At 41.8% G+C, this 24,224-nt stretch overlaps 1 protein-coding gene across 3 annotated transcripts in view; it reads right to left on the bottom strand.

Annotated features, from left to right (window-relative positions):
• SCYL2 (SCY1 like pseudokinase 2) overlaps positions 1–24,224 on the bottom strand; it is a 1,725,360-nt gene that overhangs the window by 332,627 nt on the left and 1,368,509 nt on the right. For all 3 annotated transcript variants that reach the window (XM_044087896.1, XM_044087898.1, XM_044087897.1), the window contains 2 exons: positions 14,992–15,110; positions 14,760–14,860 (listed from right to left, as the gene is read on the bottom strand). In XM_044087896.1, the coding sequence (XP_043943831.1) occupies positions 14,760–14,860; positions 14,992–15,110 (220 nt within the window). The remainder of the gene's footprint in view (positions 1–14,759; positions 14,861–14,991; positions 15,111–24,224) is intronic.

Below are 24,224 nucleotides of genomic sequence, written 5' to 3' on the forward strand. Positions count from 1 at the left end.
GTTTTTCTAACCACTTTGGCCATGTGGTTGTCAAATGAGAGATTGCTATAAACTTGGGTCCCCAGGTCCCTAATTACTTCTTCTGTACTTAATGGATTACCACCTATGTGGTAATTTGTGGGCACTTTGTTTTTGCCAAAGGGGATGACTATACACTTGTTGGCGTTTAGCTTGAGGCCATGGCTCTGGCACCAGTTGTCTGTTTCTATGAAGCCCTTTTGGAGGATGCTTGTGTCAGCTGGAGAGTCAATTATGGCACCCAGTTTGCAGTCATCTGCGAACTTGGTCAGCCACAGTCCTTCCGTGTTGGCCTGTACCTCTGAGAAATATATACCGAACAAGAGAGGTCCCAGGACTGAGCCTTGTGGGATGCCACTTGTAACTGTGGAAAATACCGCCCATACACCTTCAGGAATGCATGGATCATGCAATCCCAAATAAAACCAAGACCCAATCCTCCAAAGGCAGACGTCCTTGTCTGGTGGACCCCAGCCATAAACAAACTATACAATAGAAGGAGGAAGCTACTACATGATAGAGCAAAATCCCAAAAAGGGAAGGCATCTCTAATCAGTATTAGCAAAAAACTACGGGCACTCATAAAATCGTCTAAGGTCAGCTTTGAGAGAAAAATTGCACAGGACACTAAGGATAATCACAAGGCTTTCTTTAGTTATGTTAGGAACCTGGGTGGGAATTCCCAGCAGCATATCATAATCATAGCATTCTCTTTCATTTATTCTCTCATTCTCTCTTTGGTATCCTCTCTCACTCTCCACCCCTTATTCTCCCCCTCTCTCAAATCCTCTCTGTCTACCTCTGTCATTCATTCTCTCTCATTTATGCTTTCCCTCTCTCATTCATTCTTGCACTCTCTGTTTCTTTTATCCGCTCTCTCTCTCCCTATCTTACTCATTCTCTCTTCTTCTCTCATTCTCTTCCTCTCTCATTCATCCTCTCCCTCCCTCATTCATTCTCCCACACTCTCGTGTGCCATTTCTCTCCCTCTCTCTCTCATTTTCTCACTCCTTCTCTCATTCATTTACTCAGAAACAAAAAGTTATAAGCACCCGCAACACTAAAATAATCCAGCAACAATTTCCCGCAGAATAAATGATCTCAGGGTCCTTTTAACAGCAGACTGAATGGTCAGCTAAAACAAATAAAATATAGCAAGGATGGTGAAAACAGCTCTGACCAGCAAAACGGTACAGTTCGGTAGGCTAAGGGAATCAACAGAAGTTCAAACAATGAAGGGGACAGCTCTGCATTTTTTCAGGACCAACTAATTAATACAGATGCAGAAAACACAGATTTACCGTTTTCTATGTCCAGCTAATGCACACCCCATTCCATTGCTATTTACTTTGCAAACTGAAAATGGCAGTGTTCTTTTCTTTGCTGGCTAACCTCCCCTAATTTACAGAAAAAACAGTCTGATCACTGAGAGCATTACAACACCGATACCCAAAGCAAAATCATTACTTGAAGTAAGCTGAAGGACTAAACATGTACCTGAAGCCATAATCTAAGAAGATGCATGACATTAGGCAGAATGACTGCAAACTCCAAGAAAATACATACGTCAGGCATAAGGGAATCAACAAAAGTTCAAACAATGAAGGGACAGATCTGCATTTGCAACTTTTTCAAGGAGCCAACTATGACAAATCATCTTCTGCATTTTTTGTTAAAGCTGTAACATCAGAAATGACACTCCCGGTCAACAAATGTAAATAAATAAATAAATAAATAAATAGTTCTGTAAATGTCCTTGAAAGAGGATTTGTAGCTAAAGGTAAGCATTTTGTGTCTGTGGGATATCAGCTATACAAGCAATAAGGTGGTACGCTCATTTTTTTTGTGCAGTCAATAAACAAATTGAAAGCTGTGCCACTTAACTTCCCTTGCCTGACAGTCTGGACTAATAATGTGGAAATCTTCCATACACCCTTTAGAAATAAGCTAGTCTGCATTAAAGCTGCAGGTTATAATATGGATTTAAAGCAAGAACGGCTGATGTTACAGGTAACATTCTACTTGTATATTAAAGCTTGACGTTCACCGGAAGCCATAATCTAAGAAGACGCATGACATTAGGCAGAATGACTGCAAACACCTTTGAAAATAGATACGCGAGGCAACAGAAAATTGTTAAAACAGTGCCTACTGCTGGAATGGCATCCAAAAGCTTACCTGAAGATAAAAAAAAAAAGAACTGTTCATTCGCGGGCCAAGCAGAAGGAAAAAAGAATTAAACCAGGAACCTCCTCATACGATCTGACAAACTGGTATGGCTCTCCAACAGCGATCTGTGCACAAATACAATAGTGGGATCCAGTAGCAGGTAAATCTCCAAATATCAGCAAAAAGAAAGGAAATACCTGCTGGTGGACCCTCTATTTATCTGGAGAAAACAAAAGGAAATTAGGTTGGGGTGGAGTTGTTATGCAAGTGGTGGCTTGGATTGCAAGAATCCAATTGGCTGCCACCCATAGCCGGCCTTAGGCATAGGACAACTAGGCGCCCGCTTAGGGCACCACTCTAGTAGGGGTGCTTTTTCATTATTTATTTGGTATATGTAGACCAGGATAGGGGCACCGGGTGGTGTGGTAGGGGGCATCATGGAGCCCTTTTGTCTAGGGAACCAGTTGACCTAAGGCCGCTCCTGTCACCATTTGCTTTATCAACAACTTGAAATGTGGATTTTCAACTAAAAGTTTAATATGACCAGTATGTAAAAACACACTGAACTGTAATTATATAAGGTAAATTACAAGTTCAGTTACGATTTCAGCGTGTTTTACATGAAGCTCAGCTACAAATCTGCACTACAGTTTATCACGCCTGTTGAAGGCACGCGGGGGTAACAGCTTGCAATTCGTATCACCTCATGGCACGCTCAGATGTAACCACAGAGGCACCATGAGACGATACTCGGGGTTAATGAGTTAAACAAGAAACATCCTTAATGAATTATCACTTTTGACATAGGCAATCATACGTTTATATAAATGAAAACAAACCATATTGACATAGTTTCAGTTGCAAACATACATCACTTATAATCTTCTACACATTGTCAAATATTGCATAATTCATTCAATTCCTGCCTTCTCTTAAAAAAATATTTTGTGTAAGGTCTTGAGTGGGCCTGAATTTTCATGGACAATCAACAAACAAATACATAAAATTACTCACTAAACATCACCCAGTAAGGGCAATGAACCTAGTAGAAACTTTAAAATGCCTCGATAATAATGTTACACACTATGTTAGAAAAAAAACAAAAGTGCAGCAAACAACTGTACTGGCAAGTTGGTTTTACACCTGAGAGTGCTACCATAGACCAGATGCAATTTAGTGAGCTGTGTGATGGAAATTTTGGTGGGAGATAGAAACAGCTGATCAGTGATGAAAAAACTGCAGCCAGAAGGTGGAAAATAAAACTTACGTACATACCATAATGCTAGATTTGTGTTGTCTTGTTTTCATCCAGTTCAGTCTTTGGGCTATTAGATCTGACCTCGGCACCTTTTAGAAGCTTTGGACCCAGGGATCTGACTCTTCCCCTACCCACAATTCCCTCTGTTCCCCAAATTACCTCAGTTCTAGTTTAACTGCTCATAAATGGAGACACTATCCAGCAACCAGTATATAAAGGCTTTCCTACAAGACGAACTAGGAAAGGTAGCAGTAATATAGAAACAGCAAATACCAGGCTGTTCAAGGACAAGTACTCTGATCAGATCCAACCATTCAAGAAGAGCAAAAAAGAGACAGTTTTAGGTTGGGAGATGGAGGAAAGGATGGTGAACCAAATTAAAACAAGACAATATGGATCTAGTGTCATGATTAAGTACATAATTGTCATATCCAATGCAGTCTGTTTTTGTCCAATTCAATTTTTGGGACAGATTACCAAGCTACCAAAACTCCTGGATGGTATCAAGGAAGGAAGGATATTCCTGAGAATGATGGAACAAAAAGATATATGGGATCTGGACTGTAGATCTAACTTGTAGTGACACACAAAGGTGTGAAAAGCAGACTAAGTAGCTGGAGCAAAATCTCATCAATAGGAACTCTGCTCATAAAGACAGTATTAGTACCTACCACCCTAGCAGAGGGAATCTTTGGTTTATTAGGTAAAGATAGTCTCCAGCTTTTTGTAAATGTTATACAATCAGAAGGCCACCTAGATAAAGAGACTTTCTATACACTTCAACCAATTTTCACTTAAAGCAATAAAAAGCTGATCAAATTTTCTAACATCCTTAGCCCTGTGTGAATAAAATAAAGTTGTCAATGGGCATTTAGCAAATGCAGGGTACACACTCCTTTGTTGGAAATTCTGGGAAGAATACTGGTAGATTAACAGTCAGAATGACGTTAATTTCAGATGCTACCTTTGTAAGAAAATGGGGATTTGTTCTCAAGCATACCCTGTTCTTATAGAAGACAATATATGGAGGTTTACAGAATAATGCTTGTAATTCTGAAATCCACCTTGTAGAAGTAAAAGTCATCAGAAAGAGGCTTTTCCAAGAAAAACATTTTAAGTCCACTGTAGCTGCAGGCTCTAAAGGGGCTTGAGTTAAGGCCTAAAGCATGACAGTAATGTTCCAAGGAGGAACTGACTCAATAATAGTAATTCTTAATAAGAAGGTTCCCTTTCAGAAAAGCTTTTGAAATCTTTAGAGAAGCAACATGAGTTTCATTTTGCCCAATATGGAAACTGGAAATGGCCACTGACTGTACCTTGATGGTTGAGAAGCTAGATTCTTTTTGGAAAAGATCTGATAAGAAGTCCGGGACAGATGGTAGAGAGGGCTGAAAAAGAGCCTATTCATTTGGAAGAAGCCCATGTAGTAAAATCTTCTCTGTAGTATATGGATTTTGTGAGGCACAAAGTGTGGACCACCACAGCGGCAACTCTGCCATCTCTGGCCACCATTAGAATTGGAGGAACCATGTGGTTAATCTCACAGTTTTCAGATCTAAGTAAGGCTACTCAAAGGTATGATACAGAATTGAATGATGACCAATACCAAGGGCGGATGTACTAGATGAGGCCAGAGAAAAGGGAACAAAACTTGCCAGGGCCAAAAAAGGGCAATGAGATCACTCTGGCCTTGTATCGTCTGACTTTCTGAAGAAATTTTGTTGTAAAGGGAATGGGAGAAAAGGCATAATGGAAAATAAGGGAGCCAGCTAAGGACTGTCCTTCAGCGACTGACCATGTAGATGGATTAGAACAAAGTAACTGCTGCACTTGTTTAGGTATGAAGCAAAAAAATCACCCCAAGGTTGGTCGCAGTGACTGAAGATTTGCTGCAACACTGTCTGAGGAACCACTCATGAGGAAGAAGAATGGATCTGCTCAACTTGTCTTCTAGAATACTGGAAGCCTCCGGCATGTGCACTGTAATGAGAAAGCAAAGGGAATACATCATCCAATGCCACAACCTCATGGCTTCCTGGCAAAGTGGATATGATCATATTGCCCCCTGCTTGTTGATATACCACACTACCACCATGTTGTCCATCTGGATGGAAATCACGCCCTCAGGAAGGGTGTCCAGGAAGGCCTGTAATGCTAGAAGGATTGCCCTCATCTCCAAGACAGTCATGTGAAGACTAGCATCCATAGGTGACCAAGAACTTTGAACCATCTTCTCTTTGGAATGCCCCCCACCCCAAAGGGGAACTGTTCGTGGTTACCATTGTTACCCGAGGTGGAGGGGAGAATGGTTAACCACCTGAGACCATTAGAAAGGTCAACCACCAACTAATGTGATTCCTGCAAATTTGGGTGAGGCAAATTTGTATGTGTAGTGGGTAAGACATCAGGATCAATGAACAGACAGGGTCCAGTGAAGGAGTGTCATGTAATATCTTGATAGGGGAGCCAGTGTGATCAAGGAAGCTATTAAGACTAGCAGCCTGAGAATAAGTTTTGCAAGAGGAGAAGGACATTTAAGGATTTGATAAGCTACTTGATGCAAGGATGAGACTCTGGGTTGTGGGAGTTTGGTTATCTGACCATCCATATCCAGCTGGCATACAATGAACTCTACATGTTGCATCAAGGTTAACCTATTTTTTTCCCATGGTTAACTGTAACCCCTAATCGTGAGGCAAAGTGGAGCAAGATGTCACAGTCCTGAACTAACAGATCCCTGGTCAGTGCAGTAAGGAGCCAATCATTTAAATATGGAAATACCTGGAACCCCTACAGCCAGAGATATGCTGCTACCACTTGACATATATTTGTTGAACCACCAGAGAATTGGGGTTGAGACCAAAGTGCAGTGCCCTGAACTGAAAATGATTGGCTCCCAGATGGAAATTGAGAAATCGCCTGGAGTGCCTCAATATCTTGATATGATAGCAGGTATCTTGGATATCTATTGAGTACATCCACTCATCCTTTCTAAGAAGGGGCAGAATGGACTGAACTGTGAACTTTGTTTCATGAACTGACCAAGATGACTAGATTCAAAAATTAATCCAAAAGTGACATGACATAAACCAAGAATTTTGAAAAACTCCAAAAATGAAGCTAGAAACCAGGTCCCAGAGAACACCAGTAAAAAACACAGGAAAGTTTATTGTATAAAAAACAATAATGAGCACTTTCTTCAAGTGTAACTACGACTTCACCAGAATACAAAAAAATCATCGCAATGCTCACATTTAAATACTTCCTCTCACAGTCACATGATTAATCAAGACAAATCAATGCCCTCAGTTACAAAGTCATTTGCATTAAGTATGAGTTCACAAAATAGATTTGTTAAAGAAACATACACTTAAAAAACGAACAAGACAGACTTTGCATAACCCAGTAAAAATGTTTCACATCATATGAACATAACCTTAAAACGCTAGCCAGTGATGGTCCATCATTCAAACCTGGTGACGTTTCAGCTTTTAATTTAATTTGCCATTTAGGTTCACACAGCTCAAGTAAGTCATCCCAAAGTCCCCTTCTACTATTCTTTGTGACAGTATCTAACCCAAAAAAATAAAAACTTGTTGGTAGGAAATTTTGACAAATGTCTAAATAAACCATTAGAATCCTTTTGTTTTTTTTTGTTTTTTTTTACATACAAAACCGTTTATGTATTCCATCACAAAGTTTTCTTTTGGTTTTTCCTACATAAAAACCATCACACTCTTGACACTTGGCTAGTATGTAAGAAATATTGCAATTACAATGAAAATCAGTGAAAATGTTTAACCCAAGTCTTTCTCTAGTACACATTTGCATTGGGTGCAAAAAACACACTTAAATGTGCCCCTCTTTTTATTTGTTAATGCCCCCTTACTTTCTGTATTCTGACCCACAAAGTACTGTTTTATTTAGTGATTTACCTTTCCTAAACACCATTCTAGGTCCTGCTCCCACTGTTTCTATAGCATTTTCATAACAACTGACAATTTTCCAATTATCTTTCAAAACTTTCAGAATGCTGTTACTGTCAGTCATGTATGTGGTGACAAAATTGTCCTGAAAGACATTGGTGTTTATATCAGTGTCCACATTAGATTTGAATGGCTCCTGGACTCTAATTATAGGTACATATAACCCCTGGTTTCTTTTCTGTATTGCATTGATTTTTTTGTATTCTGATGAAGTCATGGTTACACTTGAGGAAAGCACTCAGTATTGTTTTTTATACAATAAAGTTTCTTTCGGTTTGTACTGGTGGTCTCTGGGACCCGGTTTCTAGCTTCACACTTTGGTCCAAAAGTGTCCTGTTTTCTTTGGACCTAAAAAGAACCCGGAATAGAATTAAGATCCTGACTGGTCCGGGGACACCTGCTGGATGACTTTTTTTCTAAAAGCTTTTTCTTACTTCTGCTGTTGCAAATACCAACTGACTGGATGGTAGCCATCAGGAATTCTTTTCTTTTTTGTGGAGGAGAAACAAAGGGATTATTATACCCTCTGGTGGGTACCTCAGCAACCATGTATCTTGTGTGCCAGGATTGAGAGTGTAGAGATAAGCACCCCTGACTGCCTCCAGAGTATGGCAGTCAAGAAACCCTTCAGGAGCGCTGGTATGGTTTCTCAATAAAAGGACTACAAAACCCTTACATCTGCAGTCTGCCTCTAGGGTGATGAAAGTCTTTTGAAGTTAGATTCCCCTGCCGGGGGGGGGGGGTATGTCTGCAGGAGCATCTTGGTTAAAACCCTGGATTTCTAAAACCAAATCTCCCCCTCCCACTTAGTTCCTAGAAAAGTAACTCTGAAAGGTTTAAAAGTGGATTCCCACTGCAGACAGGGTTTTACCTTCCTACTTGCTCCAGGTGAGTGTTTCTTTCACCTCATCTTCAGTCTGAACAGTCAGACCATCAAAGGTGGGACTGATGAAAGACAGCTTGAAGCCTTCCACAAAGTTACATAACCACATACAGGTGTGCCAGCAGATAGCAATGACAGTGCTTGCTGCTCTGGCCATACCATTAGCTGCATTAGACAGTAGACACATGGATACGCTGGATACAGTCTGTAGGGCAGACAACTGGAACTCCACAAATTTCTGGATGTCTGCCATTAAGTTACCAGAGACAGACTTGGTCAGTTCCTTCATCAAGTCCCTCTGAAATCTTTGTTATAAGTGCAAAGTCGCTGAAAGTGACATCTTTCAGAGGCGATCATGGAGACCTTTCCTCTCATTAACGTCTATGTATTCAGTGACGGACTCCACAGACCAGTCTAAGTGTCTCCTTTTACATGTCTGTTTTCTAGGACCCTGCCCTCTTTAGGGTTTCTGAGGAAGAGTCCTAATCAGACTGGGAACTCGCATAGCGAACACCCCATAACTGAAGGAGGCCAAGTACTCCAATCAATCAGGATGTACGGACTCCATGCATATCTAATGGAGGTTGGGATGGAGCTGAGCATGGCAGAGACATCTTTTCTCTTGGTCCGGACAGGACCTTTTGAAATGCCAAGGACGCAGTCGTAGCCAAAGAAGAAAATCCAAAAAAGAGATAGGAGGAACATCATATGCTCCGACCCACCTGGGCTTGATGCTGACAATGGAGCCAGTCTATCAAGTGCTGAGGTACCAAGGGTGAGAGATGGGTCTGACAACTTCAGAGTCAACCCAGCCGCTCGAGTCTTGGCCCCAAGACTTTGGCTCAGAGACTCGTCCCAATACAACAAAAATGAAAGTTACATACTCACCATACAATACATCTGTGCTGTCCATTTTCATTCTTCCTCAATGAATGGGTCTCTGATCATACACTCAGATCTGACTTCACTTTCTCTACATTCTAGGATTAGACTCTCAAGCTCCTCCCTTTCTGCCCCTGACACCACTGCATTATCTTAGATTGAACTTGCTGCTACTAAACTATCTTTGAAATATGAAACATTATCACAGTACTGCAGAAAAAGTGAAACAGTAATAAAACAGGTGCTCAAACAGGAACTGTGGTTCCTAACAAAAATCATCAGGTCACTCCCAAAGACATGGATGGAGGAAGCTGAGGAAGACTGAAAATGAGCAACACAGATGCATAGTTATGATGAGTACATAACTTTTACATCTGATGTTGTCATTTTCATTCGTTCCTCAACAAATGGGACAGAGTCCCCAGCTACAGTAACCTTGGGTGGCCCTCATTAAAGGATGTTCCAGAGAACCCCAGAACCAAATGCATCCTTGTTTCTGGAGATGATATCCAACTTGTAAAGAGCAATAAAGGTATGTGCATTAGACCAAGTGGCAGCTGCACAAATATCATCAATGGAAGCTTTGACCAAAAGGCAGCTGACATAGCCACTGACCTAGTTGAATGTGCTTTTGGTTTTGTCTTGGCAAGGTTAAACCTCTCAAAGAGTAAACATGAGAAATACAATCTGTTATCCATTTGGCTAGTACAGTTTTTGATAATGTTTTCCAATTTGTTCTTGGCAAATGAAACAACTGGTCATTTTTTTCTAATTTCTTTCATCCTATGAAGACAGAAATGAAATTGTCAATGTATATCTAAAAGGTAAAGCATGTATTCTCCTTTACTGTCAAAGTTAGGAAAGAAAACTGGCAAGTTGATGACTTGACTGATGTTTGTTTCTGAGGCAAATTTGGGTAAAAAGGAAAGGTTAAGTATGCAAGGTAATCCTATCTTTATGGAAAATGAAAATAAGGTTGTTTTAAAGAGAACGCTTGGATTTCAGAGACTTGCTTCACAGTTATAGCCACAAGAACAACTGCTTTCCAAGAAAGAAATTTGAGATCTGCTTTAGCTGAGGGCTCAACGGGTGATTGTATGAAATTTTGTAATACATTAGTAAGATCCCAAGGTGCAGTAGTATCCTTTATCGGATGTTTAAGTAAAAAGGTACCTTTAAGAAATCCATTACATAACTTGGATGAAGCTAAAGGGAAAGCATCATCTTCAACGTGGAAATTACAGATGCCAGATGTGGAAATTACAGACGCCTGCCAGCTGAACTGTGATGGTGGAGCAACTCAATCCACCTTGAAAAACAGAGGCAAGAAAATCTAAAACAGCAGAGACTGGAGTGGTGAAAGGATCCAACTCTTTCTGCTGAGCCCAAAAAGAAAACATTTTCCATTTACTTTTATCAATCTTTCTTGTAGAGGGCTTCTGAGATGAAACAAAGATTTGGCGAACAGGACAGGAATGCCTGGAATATCTAGGCATCACTGGAATTGGAGAAACTATGCAGTCAATGTGAGGCCTGTAATGTCTAGATGGATCATCCATGACAGCTGTGAAAGGAGGTCTAAACTGGTGTCCGGTGTCCAAGGAGGACATCATAGAGCAGACCACAAGAAGGTGAACCACACTTGCCAAGGTCAAAAGAGGGCAATGAGGATTACCTTGCTCTTCAACTGGAGTGCTTTATGAAGGAATTTGGGGATAAGAGGCAGGGAAGAATAAGCATAAAAAAGACTGGAGGGCCAAACGTGGACTAGAGCATCTCTCGGTGACTGTCTCTGAGGGGGAATTAGTGCAAAGAACCTGTTGCACTTGTTGTTGAGGGGAGAGGCAAATAGATCACAGCAAGGCTGACCCCATTCATGGAAGATCATGTTTGTCACTGACTGACTAAGAAACCACTCATGAAGCATCAGGATAGTTCTGCTGAGCTTGTCTGCTAGAACACTGGATTTCCCAGGTATGTGTGTTGCTAAAAGAAAGTGGCTGGAGGAGACTGTCAAACTCTCATTGCTTCTTGACAAAGTGGGTAAGATCTAGTTCCCCCTTGTTTGTTGATGTACCAAATTATTGATCTATTGTCTGTTTGGATAGCAACTGTCCCTACAGGAAGAGAGTTCTGAAAGACCTGCAAAGCTAAAAGGACCGCTCTCATCTTCAAGACATTTATATGCAATTTGGTCTCTTCTTGGGGCCATGTGCCTTGAACAGTCTGTCTTAAGAAATGCCCCCCACTCCACCCCACCCAAACTGGGAGGCATCTGTCACCATGGCATTTGAGGGACGAAGGATAAAGGGGTGTCCCTTGACAAATCTTGCTGGATTGAATCCACCACGGCAGGGAGTCCCTGCAAACCAGAGATAGTTTTACAGGATGTTACAAGGGCTGTACTGCCAGATTTCACTGGAGGACTCGTGTATGAAGATGAGCAGTAGGTATCAAGGTAACTGAAGCAGCCATCAATCCTACAGCTTAGAGAATCAGTTTTGCTGGAGGAAAGGGGTGAGAAAGAACCTGTCTCAAAGAGGTAGTGGAAGGAAGTCAAGAAAACTTTCTTGGAGTCTTCTGTAGGAAAGGAAATCACAGTCCTGGAGACACTGGCTCTGGAGAGAATGAAGGTCTTTGGAGCCAAGGAGACTTTGAAGTAGAAGGCACTGGATCCAAGGGTTTTGGATTCAAGTGTTTGGAAATCTTGGCGGAAGGCTCTCATACTGGAGCGGATTTGGGAAGTCTGACAGGTGAGCTATTTCTTTGCTACCTGGGCTCAGTGGATTTTGATTTCTGAGAGGGGGTTTGAACCCCTGAAGCAGACACAGCAGAAGAAGGTGCAGGAGCAGGGATAAGGCTCTAAAGCAATAACTTATTTCATTGATCACTGATGCTCTGGTGTTGAAACCAGCACAAATAGTACAAGAAGTTTCTAGGTGGGAAACAATAGACGCACTCCCTGTGGGTATCTTGTGCCCACATGAAGTACACTTTTTAAATCAAGTAGGCTTTTCAGCCATAGCTAAGAACTATGTCTAATGGCAAAAGTCCACCCACAGAGACAACTTAAAGAGCATTTTTTTTTTTGTACAGAAATACTAGAAACAGTACAAGAAAGTTATACCAACAATGGTAATAAAAACAATACCTTACAAAGAAGGGAGAAGTTAATAGTGATGGTAAGGAAGATCTCCACAGGATGGTAAAGAATGATATAAAAAGATAAACTAGCATAGCGGGTAAAGAGACGATGCTATAAAAAGTGATAAGAAAAGAAGGTTAAACTCTAAAGTTTTTACTCACTATCCAAAAAAAAAATCTCCAAACATGTTGAGCTCAAGAGAATTTGATCCCGACCAAATCGCTGGAGTGGCAAATGAGATCTGGGGGTAATACAGTGGTCAGGGGCTTTATGGGTAAAGGGGGAATCGGATCCTAGAATCTACAGAAAGCGGCCAAGTCAGATCCGGAGTCAGATCGGAGACCCATCTGTTGAGGAACGAATGAAAATGACAACATCAGATTCTGAGTCAACAGACTAAGGGATATGGTCGGAGTTGAACTTCAAAGGACTGTTGGGTTCTTTGTAGGTGCTCTAGGAAGGCTCTGATTCATGGGCTTTGTATCTGAAGGTCAGACTAGGACAGGATAGGATAAACCAGCTGAGGGGCAGAAAGACCCATACCTGGGGATCCTACAGGGGACTGTTCCAGGTGGACCCTCAACTGAATTTGTGTCAGAAGGATCCTCCACATCATCCTCTTGGCATCTGCTTCTGTAAGGCTCCTTGTCAAATAGAAGGATCTTGAAGAGGAAGCCACCAAATGTGGTTAAGAAGCACACCTCTCCTGCAAAAAGGGACAGCAGAGCCTAGACTCACCAGCTTGTTAGAAACAAGAAGGACATGTCAAAGAATGTATTTGAGTAATTTCTGGATCTGAATGCTTTGGGATTTTAGGCGCTGGTCCCAAAATTCAGAGACCACTTTACTTTCTGGATATTTTCACTTTCTTTTCTGCTTCCCTCTCTCTCTCTTTCGTTGGGTTTGTCCTCCTCAATTTCCTCATCCTTAGACGGCCTTGTCCTTTCTGTTCTCTTAGCTAGAGAAGGAAACTTTAAAGAATATGTTGCACAAGTCCTCACATTGTGTGAGAACAGGCCCACTAGGACTAACTTGTCTCTTTGTCCATGAAGCTCTCTTGCACCAAAACAGGCATGTCCCCCATAGTCAGCATCTAGGTGTGCTACACCTCAAGGCAGTAGACAAGCAAAGAGTGAGGCTCCTGTGGCAGGATCTTGTGGCTGCAGGCCGAACAGATTTTGAAACTGGCGACCTTGTCTGACATACCACGAAAGACAAAAAACAACACTGGCTGACTAAAAACAATGAAGGCCTACAACAATAGTTTAGACTAAGAAGCAAAGCACCAGAACAGCACAATAACAGTAAAAGAGGTGATAATAATAATAATAATAATAATAATAATAATAATAATAATAATATACAATTTTACTAGAGAAAGATGCACTATTTTTTTTAATAGTGGAGAGGAAAGAGACATAAGAAAGGTAAGGAGGGATCTAGGTAAATAAATTTGGTACTACAACAAATATTCCAGAAAAAATATTAGAAGTCATTCAATAAAGTCGGAACCCTTGAAGATCAGATCCATGTGGTAAATGAGATTTGAGGTAATTTGGGGAAAGAGGGAATTAAGAGTAGGGGAGGAGTCACAGCTATGGATCCAAAGCTCAAGGTGCCAAGGTTGGATTCAGTTGTATCTAATAACCCAAAGACTGAATCAGGCAAAAACAGACAACATCGGATCTAATGTTTATACTGAGATTACCTTTCTGGGCAATACCGAGTATTCTTTCTATTCTGAGGTAATGCCAGACATATCCCAGTTACTGCCAGATTTCCCATGTTAAGTGCAGGTGTACCTCACTACAAAGTTGACCCTAAGTGAAGATCTGGGGTACAACTTGCAACCGCATACCATGGCGCTACAACAGCAGCTCTCTGCAATATTCAGAGATGCACACAGTGTAAGAATAATGCTGTGCATGCACAAATGTTACTCAACGTGTAATCTCCATTCTGTTTCTTGTGCAACAAATGATCTTGTTCATAACCATTACTACTGCATCATAAAGGGAACACAGTTAAATACAGAGTGTATGTTGGGTGGGAGTGGAGAGACATGGTAACTCCAAGGATAAAGAGGTCAGAAAACTAAACATATAGATAATGAAGTACACAAATACCAGTGCAGATAGTCGCACAGGATTAACTGGTAAAGGCCAGCAGATAAAGCCATAATCTCCACTGTACTTCAAATGACTTGTTTAACTCAGTGAGAAAATGTCAGAAATGGGATAAAGAAGGCATGCAGCAACAGCTTAGTTTTAATCATGTGGTAATAGCACCTCTATATAACTTTCCCTTTCAATCAAAAAGTCTAAAGAAAACAACCTAGAAGCAATGAAGGCAATGGCTCAAGATACATTTATTACAAAAGACAAGGACTGCAGAATCACTCAAATGAGCTTTACTTACTTCTGTTGTTCCTGCATCATGTGCAACTGTTCCAGTTTGGTCTTGTGTTCTGCCTCCAGTTTATTAATCATATCCTTTACTACAGCCATGAATGCATTGAACTATGGAGAAAACCAAACAAAACAAAATCACATGTTTATATAAACATCATGAAGTTCTCGCCACAGAGATTGCTACAAATATTTACCACAATGGAACAAAAGTGCCATACAGACAGCATTCATGCTTTCACCTGGTTTAAATTGAGATTGTTGTCGATGCACAAAGGAATAAGATGGGGCAACACTTTCCCAGCAAGGTGATCTTTTGTGATTCCAAGTTTCTTGTGTGTTAAAGAGCATTTGTAGATGCCTAAGAGAAATGGAGTACAAGTATAGATCCTGTTAGGTAATTGAACTGTTAATCTATTCAAAAACCAATGAAAACTAGAACAATCAGCTGAACAGTTAATTCAAAATGAGTTCCTAAGTACTAAACAAATCCATCTGCTACATGTGGTAAATTTATGCAGAAACACACCAAAGAAACACAAAATACAAACAAACAATGGAAAAACGTAACTCTGTTATGCATTTTAAGTCAGAAGCACTCTATACATATACATATGTCATATGTAAACTGCAAAATTTAAGAAAGCCCTGCATTAAATGCGTCAACTGTGCCTTTGTACAACTGCCACAACATCAGAGTCCTCAAATGAAAAAAAGCTTAAAGGAAATAAGATTTCCAATCATATCATTTCTAAGGAATCCTTTGGTTGAAATATGGAAAGAAATGCAACAAAAATAAGGATGCATCAGCAGTCAGCAGACTAGATCATCTCTGAGGGGTCCTCTTCAAGGAATTACAACAGGAAGGTTTATCTTACTGGATTCCTCTAAAACATTCAAAATGACTGTTTCACAGGGTCACCACCTATTATGGCTCGCATAAACGTCCCAGGGCCTAGCTTAGAAAAACTCCTGTATAAGAAAGGTAAGACATGTTCCTGACACATGCTGGCACTTAAAAATAAATTGCAATTCAAACTTAAAAAAAGAATAGTTATGAAAAATCGTACCATAACCATAGATGTCCTTCTCTTTCATGCTGCAGTATTCTAGGTGTGGGATTTCCTGCCCTCAGGCGACTTGTACGTCGGCTTCTATACAAAAGCTTCAGCTTGGCTGCTTTAGTGTGCGTTGGATGTCACACGTAGGGCCATAAACCAAGATGTCTTAATTGTGACATCTGCACGCACAATCCTCAGAACATGAAGGCCAGCAGGCAGAGAATAGGCCCCCAGGAGGTGTGCCAGTTGTTTACAGGTGTATAACTTGGAGACCTACTGAAATGTGGGTAGTACAGGAAGGTTATAAGACTTGGGGGGGGGGGGAGACTGGCGGGCGGGAAGGAATACTGCAACATGGAAGAGAAGGACATCTATGGTTATGGTAAGATTTTACACAACTATTCTATGTCCTTCTATTCCTATGTTGCAGTATTCTAGGCGTGGGAGCATACCACAGCTTAAGAGGAGGACAGGGTGGTGGTAGATGCAGCAGAGGGTTCTACAAGACCCTGCAGAATTGCTCTGGGGAATCCTGTTCTAGCTCTGGAAACTTGATCCAATTTGTAATGCTTGGTGAAGGTCTGGATAGTGGCCCAGGTGGCGGCTTCCAAAATGGATGCTGCGTCTAGGCCTTTCATGAAGGCCCTTGAGGTGGCCGCAGCTCTAGTGGAATGGGCCTCGATTCCCATTAGGGGTTCCTTTCCGTGGTGAGAGTAGCAGATGCAAATAGCTTTCCTGATCCAGCATGCAATGGTTTGCTTGGAGACTGCCTTGCTCAGGGCTCTGGGGTGGAAGGAGACAAAGAGCTGGTTAGGCTTTCTGATGGCCTTGGTCTTGTCCAGGTAGAATCTAAGTTGTCTGTGCACATCCAGAGAGTGCAGTATAGTCCCCTCCTCGTTAGTGGGTGAGGGAAAAATGGTGGTCAGATGAATAGATTGGTTAAGAGATGGATCATTGACCACTTTAGGCATAAAGGAGGGGATGGTTCGCAAGGACACCCTGTCTTTGTGGAAGACAGTGTAGGGGGGACAGGCCATTAGAACCTGCAGTTCTGACACTCTTCTGGCTGAAGTGATAGCCACCAGAAGGACCATCTTCCATGTATACATCTGCAAGGATGAAGGGCCGGCAGGTTCAAAGGGATGCTGAGTTAATTTCTTTAAGATGTAGCTAAGGTCCCAAGGCTGACGGATCTGTTTCCTAGGTGGTCTCATGTGCAAGACCCCTTTAAGGAAGAGCTTTACGTCAAGCCTGGTCAGCAAGGGGGGGATTCCAGGGGCAGGCTGATATGGCCAAGAGATGAACGTTTACAGAAGAATAAGAAAGGTCATGTTTAATCAATTGACACAAGTAGTTTAGAACCAGGGGAACCTCAGCGGAGCTGGGGTCCCTTCCCTTTTGCAGACACCATTTTGCAAATCTTTCCCATTTAGCCAGGTAAGACTGTCTGGTGGTAGGTTTTCTTGCTTCCCTTAGGACTGAAAGCGGGTCCTCTGAGTAGTGGTGTCTGAAAGGAATCAAAGGTTTATCACCCACAGAGTCAGAGACAACATCTGTACCTGTGGGTGTAGGAGAGTTCCTTTGTCTTGTGACAGTAGGTCCACCTTGTAGGGTAACTTGAAGTGAATGCACTTGGCTAGTTTGTGAAGTAGGAGGAAGCAGTGCTGCCTTGGCCAGTAGGGAGTCACTAACAAGATTTTTGGTTTGTCCTTCTGGATTTTCAGGAGGACTTTCTGGATCTGTGGGAATGGGGGGGGGGACTTTTGGGATCAGTGGGAATGGGGGGGAGGCATAAAGGAACTTCCCCTCTCAAGAGATGCTGAAAGCGTCCACTCTCCATGCTAGAGGGGAGAAGCTCTGCAGATACCTGTTCTGGGGGAAGGCAAACAGGTCTATTTGTGGAGCTCCCCACTGGTAGACTACGTCTAAGACCACCTCCCTGTTCAGCATCAATTCGTGTTGAGGCGAGAAGGTCCTGCTCAAGATGTCTGCTTGGTGGTTGTCCTGTGACGGGATGAAGACTGCCTGCAGGACTAAGTTGAGCCAGGAGGATAAGTCCCATATCAGCAGGGATAGACTACACAGCTGATAGGCCTTTGTTCCTCCCTGCTTGCTGAGGTATCACATCACCGTGGTGTTGTCAGTGACAATGTGGGGCACCCAGAAGGGGGGGGGGGTGAATGTCTGTAGAGCTAAGAAAACTGCTGTCATTTCCCCTGATACTGATGTATTTGGCCTGGAGAGAAGGATTCCACTTCTCCTGAATCTTGTAAGAGGCCAGAGTTGCTCCCCAACCTGCATCTGAGGCATCTGTATGCATAACTTGTGTTGGGGTGGGGGGCTGTAGTGGGAGCCCTGGGTTCAATTGCACTTGCTGAATCCACCAGTTGATTTCTGATTTCAAACAGGGAAGGAAGGGGTGGCCTGCTCTAGGGGATGTAGGTGCTGGGACCAGGTGTTCTTCAGGAACCACTGCAGCTTGCACATGTGCATTCTTGCCAGAGGTAGCATGGAGATGGTTGCTGCCATCAAACCCAGGAGGCAAAGAAAATGCGTCGCCGTCACCTTTCGGGATAGTAGGGCTTTCTGGAAGTGGGAAGTTAAAGACAAAACTTTGTCCTGAGGTAGAAAGTCCATCACTGTGTCTGTTCTGATTCTGCAGCCGAGGAAAATCTTGTCCTGGCTTGGGATCAGAAAGGATATGGGGAGGTTGATGGTGAATCCTAGGTTCTGCAGAAGGGTCATGGTTAAATGTAGATGCTTTATGGACTCTGCTAGAATCAGGATGTCGTCCAGATAAGGGCATATTTGTATCCCTTGAGTTCTGCAGAAGTCAATGGCTGGGGCCAGGCACTTTGTAAAGACCCTGGGGGCCATGGATAAACCAAAGGGCAAGCCAGTAAATTGGAAATGAGTGGAAGGGCCAGAGAAATGCAGGAATTGTCTGTGGGAACTTCTGATGGGTATGTGCAGGTAGGCTTCCTTTAGGTCTAGTGTGACCATGAAGGCCTTGGCTGGAATGAGAGGCAGCAAAGGTGGGAACAGAGAGCATTTTGAAGGAGGGCACCTGAAGATGTAGGTTTAGAAAGGAGAGATCTAAGATGGGTCTCCAGGGGCCATCTTTTTTGGGGACCAGGAAGAGATGGGAGTAAAACCCTTTTCCTTCTTGTCCCACAGGAATGGGCTCTATGGTGCCTAGCTGTAGAAGATCTACCAGAACTTCTGGCATGAGATGGGCCTGGTTTTTGGGGAGAGAAGGGATGCCTCTTATGGGTGTCTTCTCTTTCCAGGATAGGAAGTACCCTTTTTGGATAATGTTTAAGACCCACTGGTCTGAAGTGATGGATTGCCAAAGGGGGAGACAGTGGGTGAGGCAGGCTGAAAAGGGGAGGTGGGCAAGGCAGTCACGCATTACTGGGGCTTCCTCTATCCTAAAAGGACTGTCTGGGTTGCTGTGGTGTAGCAGAGGATCTGGGGTTAGTAGGTCTTCTGGCCCTTCTGCTGGACCTGGAAACAAAGGGCTGTGGAGTACATCTTACAAATGTGGCTTTAGCAGGGTAATTCCTGTAATACTTGGGTATGGGTGACACCAGCAGGTGCTTAATGTCCTGGAGCTCTTTGCTTTTTTCTTGTAGATTTTTTAAAAGGGTTAGCGGATTGTTTTCCAAACAGCACATTGTGGTCCAGAGGGGCATTCAGGATTTTAGCCTTGAAGTCCTCAGGGAGGTTCTGGAGTCTTAGCCAGGAGTACCTCCTGAGGGCCGAAGCAGATGCTGCAGACCTGATGGATGCTTCTGTAGCATCGTAGCTGCACCTTATGGAGTGCCTGGCTACCTGTTGGGCCAAGGAAAGTTTGGATGAGATGTCCATCTTGCTGGGACTGTCAGGCAAGGAAGTCAGCATGGAGGAGGCTTGAGAGACCAAGTCTAATGCGTACTTGGTCATGTGGGGTCTGATAAATTTATGGCTCTGAAAGCCAAAGTAGAAGAAGTGTACACCTTCTTCCCCATCATATCCATGTACTTACTGCCTTTGTCAGTGGGTAGTAGGGAGGCAGAAGGCAGCACCCTAGATTGCTTATCTGTTGTGGTGGTGGCAATAACAGCTGGGTCCACCAAGGGTGGCTTAACTAAGAATTTGTGGTCCTCTGGTTCTTTAAAGAAGCAGTCAGGATGCTTAGGGGCCGGAGGCTGGGAGTGAGGGGCCTTAGAGGCTGCATTGAAGACATCCAAGTAAGCAGGCAAAACAGGGGGAACTGCTGAAGGGGAGGGTGATTCTACTTGCAGCAGTTCAAAGTACCCTTTTTGGGTGTCAGTCATTTGGGAAGTGTCCCATTTAAAGTAATCCTTCATCTTGGTGATGGTCTCACCAAAAGTAATGTCCTCAGGGGGAGAGTCCCCCTCCACAGATTCCTCATCCGGAGAGTAATATTCCTGGGGGGAAGCAATCTGGGAAATATAAGAAATGGATTCCTATGATGAAGAGTAAGAAGAGTCATGTTCTTCCGCCCTGACCTGAGGGGATATGGATGGGAGGGAAGAAGCAAAGACAGGCCTAGGGCTCAGAAGAGGCAGGGTGGAAGTGGCTGAGGCTGAAGGCCTAAGGGCCATGAAGGTTTGACAATCAGGTGTGACTTCTGAAGAAGAAGAGGTATGTTTAGTTTTCTGCTTCTTTTTGGCTGGAGAGGAAGTAGAGAGTGGCCTGGGGTTGGATCTGGAGATTAGCACATCCAAAGTCTGGATCCCTGTTGGAGGTACCACCAAAACTGGTTCCCCCTCAACCTTGACAGGTGTTGATGTCTGAGTGAGCTCTGCGGACATGCCAGTCATCGGCTGCAAAACGGCTTCCTCGAGGGGCATCGCTGCAGCTGGCAGATCCTCTGAGCGTGCCTCAACCCCTAGATTGGCAGTGTGTCAGTAAGCGGAGCAGTAGACGAAGAAGGCCTAGGAAACTTGGCCTTCTTGCGTGACGGTTCAGGTGTGGCCTCTGATGCAGGATCCATCCTAAGGGCTAACCGTTTCAGGCACTGGTTCTCGCGGTAGAGATTTAAAGTGGCTAGATGACTGCGCAAGGTCTTAGGCACAAACGAGTGACAGATAGCAGAGGAGGAGTGATCATGTTCCCGGCCTAGGCAAAAAAACACACCTGTCATGGGCATCCTTGTGGGGTATTTGGTGCCCGCATTGGCACTTTCCCTTTTTTCCTGACATCAGCTAAAGGCTACAACAACCAAGCATTAGCTATAACAATCGTCAAAACTAAAAAAGTTTGAAACACAACGAGCTACTTATCTTTAAGATGTCATGTCTGTGAAGAAGCGATTGTACGATGCGAATGTCATCTGCGGCTGAAAAGTTCTGCGGATTGTGCATGCAGATGTCACATTTAAGCCCCTTAGTTTATGGCCCTAAGTGTGACATCCCACATACACTACAGCAGCCAAGCTGAAGTTTTTGTATAGAAGCCGATGTACGAGTCGCCGGAAGGCAGGAAATCCCACACCTAGAATACTGCAACATAGGAATAGAAGGACATCAGTGAATTCAAAGACTTGCTGCAACTTTAAAGCATAACCTCTGCTACTTATATAAATGAACTCAAAGATCACTATACCTCAGAGAAAGGAAAATATTTAGATATAGTCTATTCTTGGACTTGATATATAACCTACATACTTCAAACAAAACAAAAACTAAAAGAACACATTCATATGCAAACTGAGAAGTGAAAGAATAAATGACTACTTACCCTAGTGGTTTGGCTATATACCTTCTAAGGGTGTAAATACTGCTAACATTTCACCATTTAAAAAGTTATTGCAATTCATCAATCATTTACTTAATTAACTTCTTAAAGAAATAAAGTCAAATTAATCAAACACACTTATTTTAGATCAAGCACTGCCAGTTCAGTGCAACAACCAAACCTCTTAAAAAACTATGCACTACACTTCAAAATAAGTCATGCTTTTAGCTGATTTAAAGGAGATATTTTGTGCTGTCTACTTATCAGGTGACCTCTATCCTATATTAAAAATGTCTCCACTACCAGACATGGTTCCTGTGAAGGAGATGATGTACATTTATGACTCTGAAAAAAAATTCTTTTTATGAGCAGCACAGACATGTGGAGATGTTTCTGGATGACAGTTGATTAATACAAACTTCATATAATAATTAACTCATACAGTCTCTTGGGTATTTGAATAACAATTAATTGGGTACTATGTTTATTATTAAATCAGTTGTTCACTATTGATTTTTCCGATCTCGGAGCCAGCAAATTCTCAAATCTCCTTTTTACATTACGCATATGTTACTGAATTCTTATTTTTATTCTTCTTTTAGTTTGGTCACTGCACCTTTTTGGCATGGGGCGATTACAACATACTCCAAATATTATACACAATTTTCGGACAATTAGGATATTGTGAAATTATTAATTTTCCATTAATCCTAATATGCTTAGATTTAAAACCAAATTTACACACATTACATCTGGTATACACTCAAACAGTCTATACAATGGTAATTTTAAGACAAAATTACTCCTGTGTTTAATGTCCTTGTGCATGAAAGAAAAAAGTATATCCAAGTAAAAAAAAAAACTCTCCGAGTTTTTCATTTACAAGAAGGATGCTTGAATTTTTCAATAATTGTGAAAAAATTTTAGAAAATACAGCATACCCAAAGTTTATTTTCCTCAACATAAATACTTTAATTTTCATTATCACACCTTAAAAACTGTCTTCTGTCAACATACACACATTAAATTTCCAATCTTCTTTTCTCTGGCCCTTTCCAACACTTTCTTAGAATAACCTCTTGTAAACAATCTAGACATAATTTTAATCCTCAACTCTGTGAGGTCAGCAACATCAGTAGATATTTTGTTTTAATTACATAAATTCAGGTAAGGATTCCAACAGATAGGGAATGTGATCTATCAGCAGGCAAAAACATATTGCTGGCTTAAGTTTTCTTACAAAAAACAAACATTTTTATTAGTGGATAAATTATTCCTAATAATGAGGATGAAGCATTAAGATAAATAATGTAATTTGTTCTTTCACTTCCAAGTCTGCATGTGTGTTCTTTCTTGGTATACAATTCCCAACTTTCATACTTAGTTCTGCAAAGTCAAGTACTGCAGCTATGGTCTTGAAAATTTCAACAGGCACCCATTCAGAAGATATAGAATTGCATACACTTTACTTTCTGCTTATTTTTGACTATATGCAAAGCAATGTTATACTGCTCAGCAATACAAATGAGTGACAGAAGGCCAAAAAATAAACACATTATCAATATATATACTGACATGTTGAAAACCCACTCATAAAACTGCATTTTCTTACACTGAGGGCCACCATCATAGAAGGTCACTAACATGTGGAACAATCTTGGGTACTTTTTATCAAGATGGGAGAATGTTGTGGCTCTGGGACACAATGGAATAAAACTAGGTTGCGGAGAAACAGCAGCAGAAGGGATAAGAGTGAACAGCCAGCTTATCTACCTAGGTGTGTGTGTGTGTGTTGGGGAGGTGACTTGCACAGCCAGTCTCTACAGGTGTGTAGATGCACTACATAGAAGCCAGGAAACATATTTCCTGTGAGGGAGGTGATGTAAAATTATGACTGCAAAAATTATTTTTATGAACAGCACAGACATGTGGAAATGTTTCTGGTGAATTGTTAATTAATATACATTTCAGATAATGAACTTGTACAGTTTTTTGGTTATTTGAATAACAATTATTTGTGTACTATGTTTATGATGAAAACAGAGTTGCTCACTACTGATTTTTCAGATCTCAGTGTTAAAACTGTGGCATTTAACAGTCTTTAACTTCATTCTACCGTAACCCTTTTCCAAAAAAACCTTCCTTTTTGCCACCAGTTGTCACCAAAAGCACATGATTTGAAAACTCTTTAGTCTTACTTTTAAAATGCATTTATGCATCAACAGATTATGTGCTTAGCAGTCTGATGAACTGGCGCACTGCTTCTTTCATAAGGACTTTGACTTATACTGATAAAGATATTTAGGTGCAAGTACAGTCAATTCACAGAACTAGACATCTACAGTAAAACACACAAGCTCAAAGTAAATTACAATTTTGCATTAAACGTTGTTACCACTCACAGTAGAAATTCCTTCAAAATGCATCAGACTATCTAAACACTGAGTCAATGTATAAGGTGACAGAGATGTATGTTTTACATCACTAAGTTTGTTTACTCAAGGTTCAGCATGATATTCAATTCCACATAAGAGGGATGGGGCTCATGTTATAAAGTACAATCCGTTGGTGGTCCAAAAACAACTGGTAGTCAACATACAGTAATTGTGTCGACTGTTTTATGTAAACTACTTATATGTCATCTGTTAATACTTTTTGAGGTTATGACA

This window comes from Protopterus annectens, chromosome 11.part0, assembly GCF_019279795.1.
Source record: "Protopterus annectens isolate FY-2018-M chromosome 11.part0, PAN1.0, whole genome shotgun sequence".
In the NCBI taxonomy this organism is placed as follows: Eukaryota; Metazoa; Chordata; order Ceratodontiformes; family Protopteridae; genus Protopterus; species Protopterus annectens.